The sequence below is a fragment of the Stegastes partitus genome, unplaced genomic scaffold (assembly GCF_000690725.1).
Source record: "Stegastes partitus isolate 25-593 unplaced genomic scaffold, Stegastes_partitus-1.0.2 Scaffold1405, whole genome shotgun sequence".
Taxonomy (NCBI): domain Eukaryota; kingdom Metazoa; phylum Chordata; class Actinopteri; family Pomacentridae; genus Stegastes; species Stegastes partitus.
This window is the reverse complement of record NW_007579136.1, coordinates 76,937-92,143: the sequence shown is the minus strand read 5'-3', so window position 1 is coordinate 92,143 and position 15,207 is coordinate 76,937. Positions and strand designations below refer to the sequence as shown.

The window sequence follows — 15,207 nt, the reverse complement described above, 5'->3', positions numbered from 1 at the left end:
ACATATGACAACAGGAAAACAGATCATTTCTTTATCATAGTAGTTCCAGAAACGTTCAAGTCTCACAGAAGCATACCTTTGCTGTCACCATGGAAATAAAGTTTTTGGTATTTGCAGCTGTTGACGGTTATAAACTGGACAAAAACCTGCTTTCGACACGACAACTGCACCCTCTGCTGGTGAACCGTCTCCTTGGGGCTGCGAAGCGGAACCCAAAGCGTCTGACGCGTCTAACTGCACGGACATGTTTTGGTGTAACACACAACATCCTCTGGGGCTCCAAGTTGTCCCTTCCCGACATGTGTGTGTTAAATCGTGACTCGCCTGCTCGTTTAGACCCACTGTTTGTGTGTAAGTGAGACCTCGTCGGTATTAATGTCAAATGTTAGCTAATGTTTTCGACCGCTGGCTGATTTAGCGGAAGCTAAGCAGCTACGGTTTAGCTCGCCCTTCACCTGTTAGCCCTGTTAGCATTAGCTTAGTGAAAGTAGCATGTCAACAAACTTAGAAGCTTTATTAATGTCACACTTTGGCATTTGGTAAATTTCTTAAATATGTTACTACCTTTACCTGTTTTTGTTTTTACTGTATCTAGATATGCTTCTAGCTGGCTAGTTCGCACCAGGTTGCTAACTTTTAAGCTTTGTAGTAACGCTCAGATTTGCATGAACAGATCAGCTGTTTACACGGTTACAGCACTTCCAGTCATTAATGAGGTTTCTTAGTGCTGTGTGTTGTCCAGCCTGCATCCACTGCAGTAGGAGGAAATGTGTACTATCTCTGTGGTGTCACTACTATTCATCCATGTGCTCATTCCTGTCACAGTCTTTTAGGACTGTACATGATTGATGATAATATTTAATGGCATATTTTTAATTTAAACCAAAAAGGTTTAACTTACTTGGAATTGAACTACTTTAGTTGTCAAGACACGCAGGTAATATTTTAGCAGCAATGAAACAACTGCATTTACTCAGAAATAAAAAATCAATAAGAATAAAGGATACACTTTAAAAAAAAAAAATTTTTTTAAAGCAGTCAAAACCTGGTGATTATGCTGCTGCACTGTGCTCAGGTTAAAGTTCCACCTGGTTGGCCTGGATGGGAGTCACCGGACTGAGACCCCAAAGTAAAGTCTGTCAGCTCTCAGCAGGCCTCCAGGACTGTATCGGTTTTTTAATTTATTTATTTGACCTTTATTTTACCAGGTAAACATGTTCAACCAGTTCTCATTTGCAAACATGACCTGGCCAAGAGGCGCCAGCAGGAACAAATACACATGTGAATTACAGACACAAATAGACACATAAACACAACATAGAACAAAAGTAAACAAGTAAGAAGCATGGAGGCATATGCATGTGAGTGAGAAAAGATGTGCATGAGGTGTAAGAAAGTGTGTGTGTGTGTGTGTGTATATATATGAGTGTGTAAGTATAATCCGGTGTGATCAGTAGGAGTCAACTGCAATCTGTTGGATTTTAAGCTTGAAGGTGGTGAACGGAGTCAGAGTTGCAAGTTTGAGAGTGTTTTGTGAGGTGTTCCAGTCATTAGCGGCTGCAAAGCAAAAAGAGTTACGGCCAAAAAGCTTAGGCTGAGGTGGTAATGAACTCAGGGTTGTGGGGCTTTTTAGACCTTTTTTTTTTTTTAGACCAGCCTCCACCAGGGTTGGTCTGCGGGTGCAGATAAGGGTGACATGAGGCCCAGGCAGCTGTGGAGTAGTGTGCCTTAGGAGATTGAGGGACCGGTACCATTATCAAGTACTGTGACAGACAGTTTAAGAGCACACATGGAGTTTGTTCATGCAATCAAACTGTGACGGTGGCGGTTTGTATCTAATGCATTTACGTGAAACTATTCAATTCTGTTTTATTAAACAATCTTCCTTTGACTGTGAAGTGTGAATCACCGATGCTACAGTCCTACTGTCTGTCATAGGGCTGAAAAAATAATCAAAATATCATTGAAATGCAAAATATACTAACTTAGGCTCTGTGGTGCTACAGAGATGCCCTGGCCTGCAGATCATATTCTTCAAGCATAAGTGAACTTGCTGGTTTGGCAGCAGACTGCAGTAAAGATTGCATCACTTTTTCCATTTTTAATGCAAAGGAAATGCACTTAAAAAAAAAATATATATATATATATTGCCAAAAATTGTGACTGATGTTGCATCTATCAAAAGTAGTCGCCATGATGTTTTTGTTTGTTTGTTTGTTTTTGCATGTTATTCATCCTTAATCTGTCGTTTTCTAGGTTGTGGAAGGCAGACTCCTTTAAAGCCCTTCTAGCTGCTTTTGAATCATGAGTGGCTCAAAGCCGGACATCCTGTGGTCTCCCCACCACCCGGACCGCTACGTCATCTGTGACTCTGAACTGGGACTGTACCGTATTGGACCTGTGGGCAGCGCAGAAACGAAAGCTGGCACCCTCCCACTCTCTGAGGAAACTGCTGCTACTTTGCTAGCCATTAACTCTGACACCCCGTATATGAAATGTGTGGCCTGGTACCCAAAGCATGAGCCTGAGTGTTTACTCGCTGTGGGCCAAGCAAACGGCAGAGTTGTTCTCACCAGCTTGGGCCAGAGCCACAACTCCACATGTAAGGAGCTGGTGGGGAAAGAGTTTGTGCCCAAACATGCCCGTCAATGCAACACTTTAGCCTGGAACCCTGTGGACAGCAACCTACTAGCTGCTGGATTGGACAAGCATAGGGCAGACTTCTCTGTGCTTATATGGGACATCAGCAGTAAGTTTGCCCCAGAGACCAGTGTAGCTGCTGAGAAGATTCGTCTCCCATCCGTGGATTTGGACTCGAGCACAGTAGTGACCAAACCTTTGTATGAGTTAGGCCAGAATGATGCATGTCTGTCCCTCTGCTGGCTGCTCCGTGACCCAAAGCTGCTGTTGGCTGGTATGCATAGGAACCTTGCGATATTTGACCTGAGAAACACGAGCCAGAAGACGTTTGTCAACACTAAGGCCATCCAGGGGGTGACTGTCGACCCGCACTTCCATGACCGCGTGGCTTCCTTCTTTGAGGGTCAGGTGGCCATTTGGGATCTGAGGAAGTTTGAGAAGCCTGTGCTAACCCTCACAGAGCAGCCCAAACCACTCACTAAGGTAAGATGCTGTTTATCCTTAAGGAGGTGAAGTAGGAGGCGCACCATGTTTGGCTGAAATGGCAAAAGCTTCCAGCACTTTACTGGAGAATCTTTCTTGTTTGAATTGAGATTCTGTAGAAAAACCTTGACACAGTTATTGAAGTGATGTCTTTTTTTCCTCATTCTCAGGTGGCGTGGTGTCCAACTCGGACTGGCCTGCTGGCAACACTGACGCGTGACAGCAACATTATCCGCCTGTACGATATGCAGCACACTCCGACGCCCATCGGCGATGAGACGGAGCCCACCATCATCGAACGCAGCGTGCAGCCCTGCGAAAGCCAAATCGGCAGCTTTGCCTGGCACCCGTCCTCTCAGAACCGCATGGTGGTGGTGTCGGCAGCCAACCGTGTCATGACTGACTTCACCGTGTTTGAACGCATCTCGCTGGCCTGGAGTTCCACTACCTCACTCATGTGGGCCTGCGGTCGGCATCTGTATGACTGTGTTGAGGATTCGGCCGAAGGCATCGAGAGCATGATTGAGAAAGACATCGCCACCAAGATGAGACAAAGGGCTCAGTCCAGGTATGGTCACGACACCGTCCAGGTGTGGAGGAATCACCTGCTGGCAGGAGGGAATGATCCCCAGCTCAAGTCTTTATGGTGTGATCTGTTCTATATCCTTAACGAGGATGAAGTGAAGTAAATACCTGCATATTGGGGTAGTAATGTATTAGTCAAGAGAAGTAAATTCACTGGTATTTTTATAGCAAAGTTAAAATAAAATAAAATTATAGGCCCAAAGTGCTTTCCAATAGGGAAGAATAATAAACAGATTTAACAGTCTAACTCAGGGGTCTCAGCTGGGATAGACTCCAGAAATAGATAGATAGATAGATAGATAGACTCCAAATTAGGGTATTATCAATAAATGTTTCCAAAAAAATGTAGTTATTAAAATGTTAAATTAAGAAAAGTATGTAACAGCTATATAGATATAAATCACCTCAGGTCAAGACCTTTCAATATTAGTTTATATAGAGATAATTTAGTCAGACAGTTTGCAGTTGCTTGTGTTTAAATCAAATAATTCATCATTGCAGCTCTACGATGGTTGACCTACTTCTCTAAAGGCTTCGTATATGATAGATATTGACACTACAATCCTTTGAAATATTCCAATACAGCTAATCAAAATGCCATAAACCAGATTATTATCAAGGCCACCAGTCCCTGAGAACAGTGGTTGATCGCTCACATTGCTTATGCAGCATTCAGTTTTTCTGCATAAAAATAGATTTATCTTCCAAAGGTTTGTGACATAGAAATATATTAGGGTAAAAAAAAAATGTTGTTAAAAGTAGACGGCTTCGTTTTAAGATGCTGTTTTGAAGTTGGCTTTCTGTCGTACGGCCTAATCAGTAGCAAACATGTCTACGTTTCTCTGGTCAAGTTTAAAGCTGACTTATGCCGACATGCTGGAGTTTTGTACGTTCCTTTTATTATGTTGTTCAAAATCCAATATCTGTTACAATTCCTATGTAAGTATCACATATGAAGCAGTGTGCGGAGGACATGGAGCTGAAGCTGCAGGGCAACAAGCAGTCTGTGGTCTACTCTGGTATCAAGAACATTGTCAAGACCAGTTCAGGTAAGAAGGTGACACACTGATGCTGTGTTTAAAATTAAAGTGATATAAAGCTTGATTTAGGAAATAAGCAACAAACTTTTGTAAAAGTGTTTTCAAGCATCTTTACGACATGAATCATTACACATTAATAACTGGCTTATTGGACTTTCTGTCTGAAGGCACCACTGAGAGCCGCAGGTGCTGGACCGGCTCGGACCGCCAGACGGATGTGCCGCGGTACCACAGCGAGGAGCGATGCCTTGCGCTGCGGCTCTGCGGTTGGATCAGCCGGGGTCCTGATATCGACGTGGAGACCTTCCTGCGATCGCTGGAACAGGAACAGGAGTGGGAACGGGCGGCTGCCGTCGCTCTCTTCAACCTGGACATCCGCCGGGCAATTCAAATCCTCAACAAGGGAGCTACTGCTGAGAAGGGTGAGCGCTGCGGCCGAGGCGGGAAGAATCAGACACATTATGACACATGTAAAAGCAAATTTAAATGTATGCATTTAGGGCTGCAGCGAGCCATTATTTTTGTAGTTGGTTAAGCTTCATATAGTTATTTAATCAGTTAATCTTTTGGTGTTAAGATATCAGCAAATTGGGCTGCAAGGTGGCTCGGTGGTTAGCACCGTTGCCTGGCAGCAAGTAGGTCGCCAGTTTGCGTCTCGGTGAGGACACCCGGGATCTTTCTGCGTGGAGTCTCCATGTTCTCCCCGTGCAGCATGGGTTCTCTCCGGGTTCTCCGGCTTCCTCCCACAGTCCACAAACATGCTGAGGTTAATTGGTGATTGTAAATTGTCCGTAGGTGTGAATGTGAGTGTGCTTGGTTGTCTGTCTCTAAGTGTAGCCCTGTGATAGACTGGTTACCTGTCCAGGTGAACCTGCCTTCACCCTGAGTCAGCTGGGATAGGCTCCGCCCCCCATGACCCTGGTGAGGATTAAGTGGTGTATAGATAATGGATGGATATCAGCAAATGATATGTGAAATAGTGCAAATCCCACAATCTAAGAACACAGGGTGACATCCAACTGTAAAACTGGCTGCATTCTCCAGCTGTGTAATTGTGCTTTTTAATATCCTGCTGCTTCAGTAGGAAGACAACCAGCAATATTCATTATGGCTTTTTTACATTCATGATTCTGAGTCTGCACAAGTGTATGAAAAACAAGAAACCTTTAATGCACAGTTGTGTTAAACAGAACCTACTGGGTGGTATTTTCGTATTTGCAGTTGTGAGCAAAAACTTGCACAGAGAGAACTAACGGGACATTATGTATTGACACCAAGCGGAGATCTTCAAACCAAATGAAATTAAGGTCTCGGTAAAGCATGCGGAATTTCAAAAATGCGACAACAGGGGAAACATGTTTTTCACTAAAACGCTCGGCGCGCTGCTTTTCACACTAAGGTTGAATGAAAAATGGAGAAAGAACGCTGTTGTTTACACACGTCTTGACCAAGAAAAAATTCCACCAATGTAGGTCAAACGTTTTTCTGTTGTGTGTTCTAATGAGTGTTTCCTGAGCATGACTGATGGGGTGATTCATTAGATAAGGCGTGTCAACAGAGCCATCGCAGCAAACGGTTGTTCCCACTCCCACCGATTCCACTGCACACACCTAAACCCACACATGTACTGATAGTGGATCAGTTCAGCGTGACGTCTTCCCACCCTCGTCTAATTTGCCGTATGTTTCTTCAGAGTTGTTGCTCTTGCAGACAGAGCCGGCAAAAGTTATTTCTTTCATTTTGCTAAAAGTTTAAATTCAGCATTTATTTATTATTGAAGAAACAGTGAGGACATTCTGAGATGTAGTATTAGTTTTGTCTTTCTTGTCAATCCAGTAAATACGAGGATGGGAGACGGTTTACAGCCAAGAGACACTTATTGTACCTTAGCTAACAAAGACTGGAAATAGCATCAGACAGCTAGCCTGCATGTGCAGAAAAGGAAAAACCCACCTAAAACCACCTCACCATTGAACACGTGTTATCTAGTTTGTTCAATCTGTACAAAAACCACAGTGTAGAAACTGGGACAGAACCACATTAGCTGTTCCCTCCTGCTTGCTTCCTGTGTTTATGCTAAGCTAGCGGCCTGCTGGCTGTAGCTCCAGACATCAGAGTGGTATTGAGCTTCTTATCCAACTTTTGGCAAGAAAGTAAATAAGGTCTTTCTTACAACATCCAACTGCTTTAAGTTATTTGAGTTGAATGAGGAATTGGTTAAGTTTTGCATCATTTTAGGCCTTGATACCCTGTAAAGACATTACATAACGATAAAGAGCATATATTGTGCTTTTCGGGGTTTTCTCTTTCCTTTTTCCTCCCTACCTGCCTGAAACACCTCATTTAAAGTCCAGACTCTTGTTCTGTTACTTATCGATGTCACTGTGTAACTCATTTGCATAACGCCTGCCTGGCGGCTAGTTTGGCGAACCCTCAAACAAAGAACGAGCAGCTGCCCAGCAGTCGCCCATTATTTCCTTGTTAAAGCCTCTTCTGCTATAGGCTATGTCACTCTGCCTTTACTCTGGGGTCTGGGGCTACGTTACGTAACCAGCATCACCTGGCTGTCCTTAAAACAGGCAACCAATCAGAGAGGAGCTAAAACGGAGCATTTCATGGAGAGGGCATAAGGAGGTGCTGCAGCAATGTACAGTATGGAAAAAATTGTTTTTTAAAATATTAAACTTGTGAACGTATTCTAGTAACCCCTGTAGTAAATAAATAAACAAAATAAAATAAACCTGTAAATGTGCTTAATAAATGCCTTTGAAGTAATTACAGCCTCTGAAAAAGACAAGAATTGAAGGCACTCTTCAGTTTTTTTTTTTTTGCTTGAATGGTGTTTTAAATCTAATTTGAACTGACAGTGGAACAACAGCATTTCTAAAGTCATTTCTGGAATTTATTTTTCAAAGCTCGATCACACTGAGCAACTAAACAAAAGCAGTGCTGACCGACAACTTGTATTTTAAATATCATTGCCACACAACCACACACAGTTTCAAGAGATTGCATGAAATTCGATGCATAGGAAGAATACTTTTATTTGCTTGCATCATGCTTTCACAGCATGCAGCCGTTTGACCTGTCAGATGGGCCGAGCGTTCACAGCATCGGGCCAGTCAGATGAAGCATCAGCTTCCTTGAAATGGTGCCAGTTTAGCTGCAACTGTGAGGTTAGCTAACCCGGTGCCTCCAGAAGGAGAGAGGAGTGAGAAAAGTGTTAAGAGATGTTGAGTGTAGACGAAAATACTCTAAAGGGAGCAGCCTGGGAACGCAAAACAACATTTCTTATCGCTACAGCTGCCTATTGACATGAATGTTCTGTTTAATCAGTTTTGTCTGAACGTTGCACTTACAGTTAAGAGATCAAAAAGTAAATAAATCTGCTTCTCTGACTGATTCCTCTCCTTCTTCGCAGGTGACCTGAACCTCAACGTGGTTGCCATGGCTCTGTCAGGCTACACCGACGAAAAGTCTTCCCTGTGGAGGGAGATGTGCAGCTCTCTGAGGCTGCAGCTGAAGAACCCCTACCTCTGCATCATGTTTGCCTTTCTCACCAGTGAGCCTGGAGCCTATGATGGCGTGCTGGTATTGGAACTCCTAATATCGTTTACTTTTTAAAGCTAGTCAGTGAACTGGGGGGAAAAAAAAAAAAAACAGTTTTCAGTGGCGCTCTCTTCTCACTTAACAGTAACCCCTTTGTTCCCACCTCATAAAAATGCTTACGCTTTTCTTAACACAGTGATGAATAGGCAGGTAATACTCCAGTAGTCTTTATAGGGAAAATCCTCAGGTGCACAGGAAGAGATGTGTTTTACATTTCCGTCATCAGCACTAAAAATCATAAAACTCTTACGTAAAGAGGAACCTGTGCCCAGAACAGTGTGTGTTTCTGCTTTTTCCGGCCTCGCTTGCATCAGATCCTGGCCACTAGATGCTTTTGATTTTATTTATCTTATCTTAGACCTTTTCCTGGCAACAAGTCATAAAAACTGCACGATAAGAAGGTTTAGCTTAGTCCCTTTAACTTTGTTTCTTGCTTTGACAGTTGATTTGGGGTCAAAGAACTGTGTCACAGAACAGACTGCAGCTGAATATGAAAAGCACATGGCAAACTGAAACTTTCTCCCCAAAATTATGTTTGTAAATTCTATCTAAAATGGCAAAGGATGACGAGATTCTCTGTGTCTGTTTCAGTATGAGAGCAGTGTGGCTGTGCGAGACCGAGTAGCCTTTGCCTGTATGTTTCTCAGCGATGCCCAGGTAACTGCAAAATGAAGCAGATTATGTCCTAAAAACACCATATTGTAGCTCTGAATATACCGATCAGGTGCATGATGTGTTTATGACGTGGCTCCATTTATGTTGCGATAAACTGCATCTCTCTGGGATATTTTGCCGCAGCTGCCGCGATACATCGACAAGCTGACCAACGAGATGAAGGAGGTGGGCAACCTGGAGGGCATCTTGCTCACTGGGTTGACTAAAGATGGCGTGGATCTTATGGAGAGCTACGTGGACCGAACTGGAGATGTCCAGACTGCCAGCTTCTGCATGTTAAAGGTACACCATCAGAGACATTTGCATGACACCTGGCTAGCTCGATGTCTCTTTCAACAAGGAATGAGCAGCTTAATGGCGCCGTTCTTCTGTCACTAGAGCCACTTCTGCTTGTGTGTTGTCACCTCAGATCTATGAGTATGGGCAGACAGATGTAACCAACGTTGCCCTGAGTTTGTTGGGCCAGCTGACTGGGCCATTTAGAAGAGTTTTTCAGACAGCGGGTGCAAAGAGATGCTGCAGTAATGTACCATATGCATGTATTACAGCATGTAAAAATATTTCACTTGGTCTACTTCCTGAAACTATGACCTAAACGAGCTAAATACAAGACGGCAACAAAAGGGGGGGGAAAAAAACGGTTGGTCTGAACGTACACTTGGAGCGAGCCTTGCACATGCTAAAACATGCCTTTTCATTTCTGACATTTGCACCTGCTTTAGTAATGTGAGACTCATCGGAGCTGCTTGCTCTCGTGCAGTTGTTTCTAAAAAGTGACACCAAAGACATTAAAGTGGTGAAACAGGTCTGTAACTTTTTGTTCTGTATAACAACTTAGCTTGATGCTATCTTCCTGTTCTAACCTGCTCCTGAAAAAAGCACTGCAGCATACAAGGAATCCACACAGATAACGGCAGTAATGCAAACACCTCACATACGGTGCATATACACGACTATACATTTCACCAGAAGGATGAAGGGAGTGTGAAACTGTCTGCCAATGCTGAACCAACACCAAAGTGAAAATGTGAAATAAGCCTTGCATAAGGAATTTCTCCCAACAGGGTTCCCCAGGTGACGTGCTGAAAGACCCCCGAGTCCAATGCTGGATTGAAAACTACCGCAACCTGCTCGATGCCTGGCGGTTCTGGCACAAACGGGCTGAGTTTGATATCCATAGAGGCAAGCTGGACCCCAGCTCCAAGCCATTAGCTCAGGTAATGAATGTTCAGGGAAGATTTTTTTAAATGAATATAATGCTGAAATTATTAGTTTATTGCTGTCAAATGTTTGTTGGCTCCTTAGATTTGAACGATTTCTTCTTTTCTGTTTTATGTCGTTGCAAATTTGATGTATTTGGACTGTTGGTTGAAAAAAAAACAGGGAATTTTATGACGTCTTCTTTGGCTCTTGGAAATTGTCATGAGCAATTTTTCATGTTTCCTCAATCAAACCGTAGTATCGTGTGTTGTCTTTAAATGGCACGCTTCTGGCACTGACATGATGCAGCACCAGCACACTCGGAGCGGTCTGTCTTGTTCGTTTACTCTCTTGCACATTGCTACCTTCATACCAAATTAGGATGCCTGTATTGTTTTTTTTTACAGCACAGGTAGTTTGTGCCAAGTAATCTGACGAGTATGTCAGCCAAGCTTATAACACCCACAGCTCTGCTCTCCAATTCTTGCTGGAAAACTTGTTGTGCTGTTCGTGACCTACGTTGTTTTCTCCTTTTACACTGCAGAAATCTGCTCGATGCATGACACATACTCCACATTGAATTTCTTATAAAACCTAATATTTGAAAGGTTTTTATGTGTGATTATGAGTTGGTGCTGTAAGCAAGGCTTGGCAGTACCTTACTGCATTGCTGGCATTCCAATAATCACAGTGAATCATGTTAGGATTATTGGTGTATTATCTAATATTTATCTCACTCTCCCCTAAAATGAAATCCAGACAGCTGGTAAGCATGTGCATGTTGGTTTTACCTTCATGTTTATCTTTCCTTATCAACCGACCTTTGTGTTTGCTCTTGGCAGGTGTTTGTGAGCTGCAACTTCTGTGGGAAGTCCATCTCCTACAGCTGCTCAGCGATGCCTCACCAGGGCCGTGGCTTCAGCCAATATGGTGTCAGCGGCTCGCCCACCAAGTCAAAGGTCACCAGTTGCCCTGGCTGCAGGAAACCACTGCCACGCTGTGCCCTCTGCCTCATGAACATGGGCACGCCTGTTTCCAATTGCCCAGGTAAAGCAGACCATGTGGACAGATGCTCAGCTGACATGTCCAGTAACAGGAACACATCTTGGAGCAGCTTAAGTGGCTATAATGCTTAACTGAGTATTTGCAGGGAAGAATGTGTGGACTTTGAGATGCATTCAGGGACAGTTTGCACCTGGACATTTAGTGGCCAACCCAGTCCCCTTGTTGCTATGGTGTAACCCATAGCAACGCTGATAAATAGTCAAATTTTATGGATGTTAATATTGATTTATGGATGGATGTTTTTGGCAGGAACTGGAAAGTCCGACGAAAAAGTGGACTTGACAAGGGAGAACAAACTCGCTCAGTTCAACAACTGGTTCACCTGGTGTCACAACTGTCGACACGGCGGCCATGCCGGCCATATGCTCAGCTGGTTCAGGTAGGACCGGAGCACATGATTCAATCATTTTCACACGCGCTCACTGCTGCAGCATGTGTTCCTTCCATTTACTTGATTTTTGATCTCGAAGCTAAAATGAATTAAAAAGGCAAAGAATGTTCTGAGTTTAACTTTTTTCACTAAAATGTAATTTGATGTTTATCATATAAAATAGATTTGGAGTCAAACAACTTTATTGATTGATACTGAAAGACAATTCAGTTACACTTGTCCATAACTTCAAGACTTACACAACACATGACCATACACGGGTCAGTGTAAGGGAACAACAGGCTGCACTATATGAAATAAAGCATATAGTGTATAGTTCATATAGATAATAAAAAATGTAAATGAAGAAATATAAATACACATGCATTTTTTCATAACCAAACACATCAAGAGATTATAGCCAAAAACATCTGAAACAAACTGATATTTAGGCATATGGAGGGAAACAAGTGAAAAAGGAGGTTCTGTTTTAAACCCAAAGTAAACAAATGGTTTTATTTTTCTCTTTGATTGTCATTAAATGTAAAGACAAGTTTATTATTGTAGAGTTTTATTCATGCTGGGATCCCACTCAGAAGAGTGACTTCTTATTCGCATAAATAAATCATAAATAAACATAAAAAGCTAGTATTTGCAGAATATAAAAACATTTAGTTGTTTTAAACTGAAAACATCCTTTGAGCACATCAGCCTGCATCTGTCCATATTCATAGGATTTCTGAAAATATAAATACATCAACTCCTGATCCCAGCTCCATAGCTATTGAGGAATTTAATGCAGACGAGGTATCGTGGTGTTATTAGATGATCTGCCATGTTAGTTGTTGGTTTAAACTTGACTTTCTGTTTCAACTAAATGCAGCCACACTGACGGCTTCTCTGGAATCGTGTCATTTAAGTTGAAGCCGACTCCGAGTAAACATTCAGTAAATGTTTAATAAGTTAGGCCTAGACTGACTCATTAGGTTGGCCCAGGTAGTCTGTTCCTCCTACCGCTACAGTAATGAACTACATCTGGAAGGTTGTTGATGGAGTTATGAAAGTGACACAAGCGATTGTCTGACACTTTGGTCTAATGAGAGCACGTCGACTCGCCTGCCAACCTGAAGACCTCAGTTCTACTCCACATGTTGATGTGTTTTTTTTAAATGACCTTGTTTTTTTTTTTTTTTTGTTACAGAGACCACACAGAGTGCCCAGTGTCAGCTTGTACATGTAAATGCATGCAGCTGGACACCACAGGGAACCTGGTGCCTTCAGACAGCAGCTAGGACAGGAGACGCCTGTCGAAAAGCAAAACGAAACACCAGCCCGAAGCCAACCAGTGCAGGTTCACTGCTGCGCCCGCCACAGCAACACCTGGACAAGGGACAAAGGGTGCCAGCGGTGTCCTTCTCTGAAGTGGCTGTCTAAATAGAATGAAATACTGTTATAGTCTAGTGAATGTAATGTTGTAACAGAGCCCTATATGAAGAAGGGAGGCAGTGTGTGCTACTGATCTGACTAACTGAATCAATGACAGAAAGGGAGCAAATGCAAACTCACTGCTCTGCTAATGAAAATCCCACTCAGGAGAAATACAAGTGGCTCTGCTGTAATCAGCCTCTTCCAGTCAAGCCTGAATCAGGGTTCTGGTTTTTAATGTCTATAAAAGAAATCAAATGTTCACTGACACATCAGGTTGTAGAGATGTGATCACAGGTGCCAATATGTCTCGAGCTATATTTTGTGGCTTGTGTTTTAATACGCTATTTAACGTCTGTGTTTGTCTTACGAAAGGATCTTCACATACCTCATGAAAGCATTGTTCGGGGTGAAGGACGGTACCCCGGGTGACGGAGCGGAGTCTAGCACACAATAACAGCCTCTTGCTCTCTTCGTGTTCCTCAGTGCCACTCTTCATCTGGAAGCGTGCGGGAGGGGCTTCCAGCGTTGGGGCGGTTATGGGGGGAGAGGATGAGGAATTAGAGAAGGTAGGGGTGGTGGGCGAGGAGGAGAATGGGTGGGGAGCGTCTGTATTCACCAGCCCACTCCAGGCCTGTGGTCCATGAAAGAAGCTCCCCAGAAAACAGCAGCTGCTCGGCACTCTGACAAGACCCTCCAGATTGTTCCCCTCATAAAGAACCTCAGCTGCCGGAACACTATTGACTCAAAGAGAGGGCGAGAGAACAGACAGCCTGAGCCCCGTACGCCCCCTCCTACACCCTCTGCATACACAGACTTGCCCTCTCTTTCTTTCTCTCTCCCCCTGGTGCCCAAATTGCACCCAAAAACTATGCATACCACACATCAATCCAAGGATGGGCGCCGTCTGTGGGGGGACGGCCGTGTGTAAACCACATTGTAAATTGGGTTTCTCGCTTTCTCTGCCACCCTCCCCACACAGTCACTAACCCAGGGAGGCATTGTAAGTGAGAGGAGGCTTGCACCAGAGCTGGCTAAATCACTTAGTCATGGAGTAGGGAGGAGGAGGTGAGGAGGAGTGGGGGGCACAGGAGCTACTGTATGCTGCTTTCACCAGGATCTCTTCCCGGTGTGGGAGGTTTTATAGGCCTGCATGCCCTTTTGTGAACTATTTTGGAGTGGAGCTGACAAATTGGCGAGCCGTGTAGCGTCCCGAAAAACAGAGTGGCTGGAATTTCATCCTTTCAGTGTTTCTTGTGTTTGCCTTTTAAATAAATTCCGACTGACAAATTGGAGCACTGCTGAATGGGGGTGTTTTCAATAAGTTGACATGGTTTATTTTTACATTATCATGTTTCATAGACACAGATGGCGTGGGTTTTCTGTCACATGCTTACTCGATCTGTGCATAAACGCATTGAGTCACACATTATTCTCCCATGGGAACTCCCACAGAATCACAAACCGTAGATGCAGTCGAGAAGATGGATACCAGGGGGAGAAAAAAACAATAGATCCAAACTACACGAGCAACAGAACTCCGTGTTAGCGCAGAGGGAAAGTTCATTCTTGACCTTTCAAACAAGCGTACCTGCCACAACTGAATAGCTGAGATGGAACTCTCAATTATATGGTGCAACCTCCCTAAACAGATGTAGTTTGGCCAGTTGTCGTGGAATATTAAGATTTTGTCATCCGCGTTGGCTTGCAAGTCGAGACTGAAATTCACTCTTGCCAATGGAAAACAGCAGCTGACCAACCGTCTCACCACAGTCACTGACAAAGTATGTTTAAGCATAAAAGGAATTTGACTTGTCTCTGGTTGCCCTGATGCGCTGTACCATCAACACGCATAGGGAAATGCATACTCTGATGAAAGAAAGGTTAAACAAAGAAAGCCATATTTAATACACTCTTCACATGTCTAGTTTTCCCTGATCAGCTGACCTAAACCCAGGTATTTAGTTCACAATGATAGAAAACAGAAAAGGAACAGGAAATGGCTGTAAGCAGGGAACATCTGGCTTTTCAGCAATGGCCTTCTTTAAATGTATTTGCTTTAAAAATGATGAAATGTTAATTAAATTATATTCTGCGAAAATTACCAGTTGTATT

The 15,207-nt window shown here is 43.4% G+C and overlaps 1 protein-coding gene across 1 annotated transcript; it reads left to right on the top strand.

Moving 5' to 3' along the window:
- Positions 1-261: 261 nt before the first annotated feature.
- Positions 262-15,196, top strand: mios (missing oocyte, meiosis regulator, homolog (Drosophila)). Its single transcript, XM_008299354.1, has 12 exons — positions 262-351; positions 2,257-3,123; positions 3,294-3,783; positions 4,659-4,757; positions 4,916-5,170; positions 8,170-8,339; positions 8,949-9,014; positions 9,156-9,314; positions 10,097-10,249; positions 11,075-11,279; positions 11,547-11,676; positions 12,869-15,196. The coding sequence occupies exons 2-12, from the start codon at positions 2,305-2,307 to the stop codon at positions 12,957-12,959; spliced, it is 2,637 nt and encodes an 878-aa protein (XP_008297576.1). The 5' UTR covers positions 262-351; positions 2,257-2,304; the 3' UTR covers positions 12,960-15,196.
- Positions 15,197-15,207: the final 11 nt, after the last annotated feature.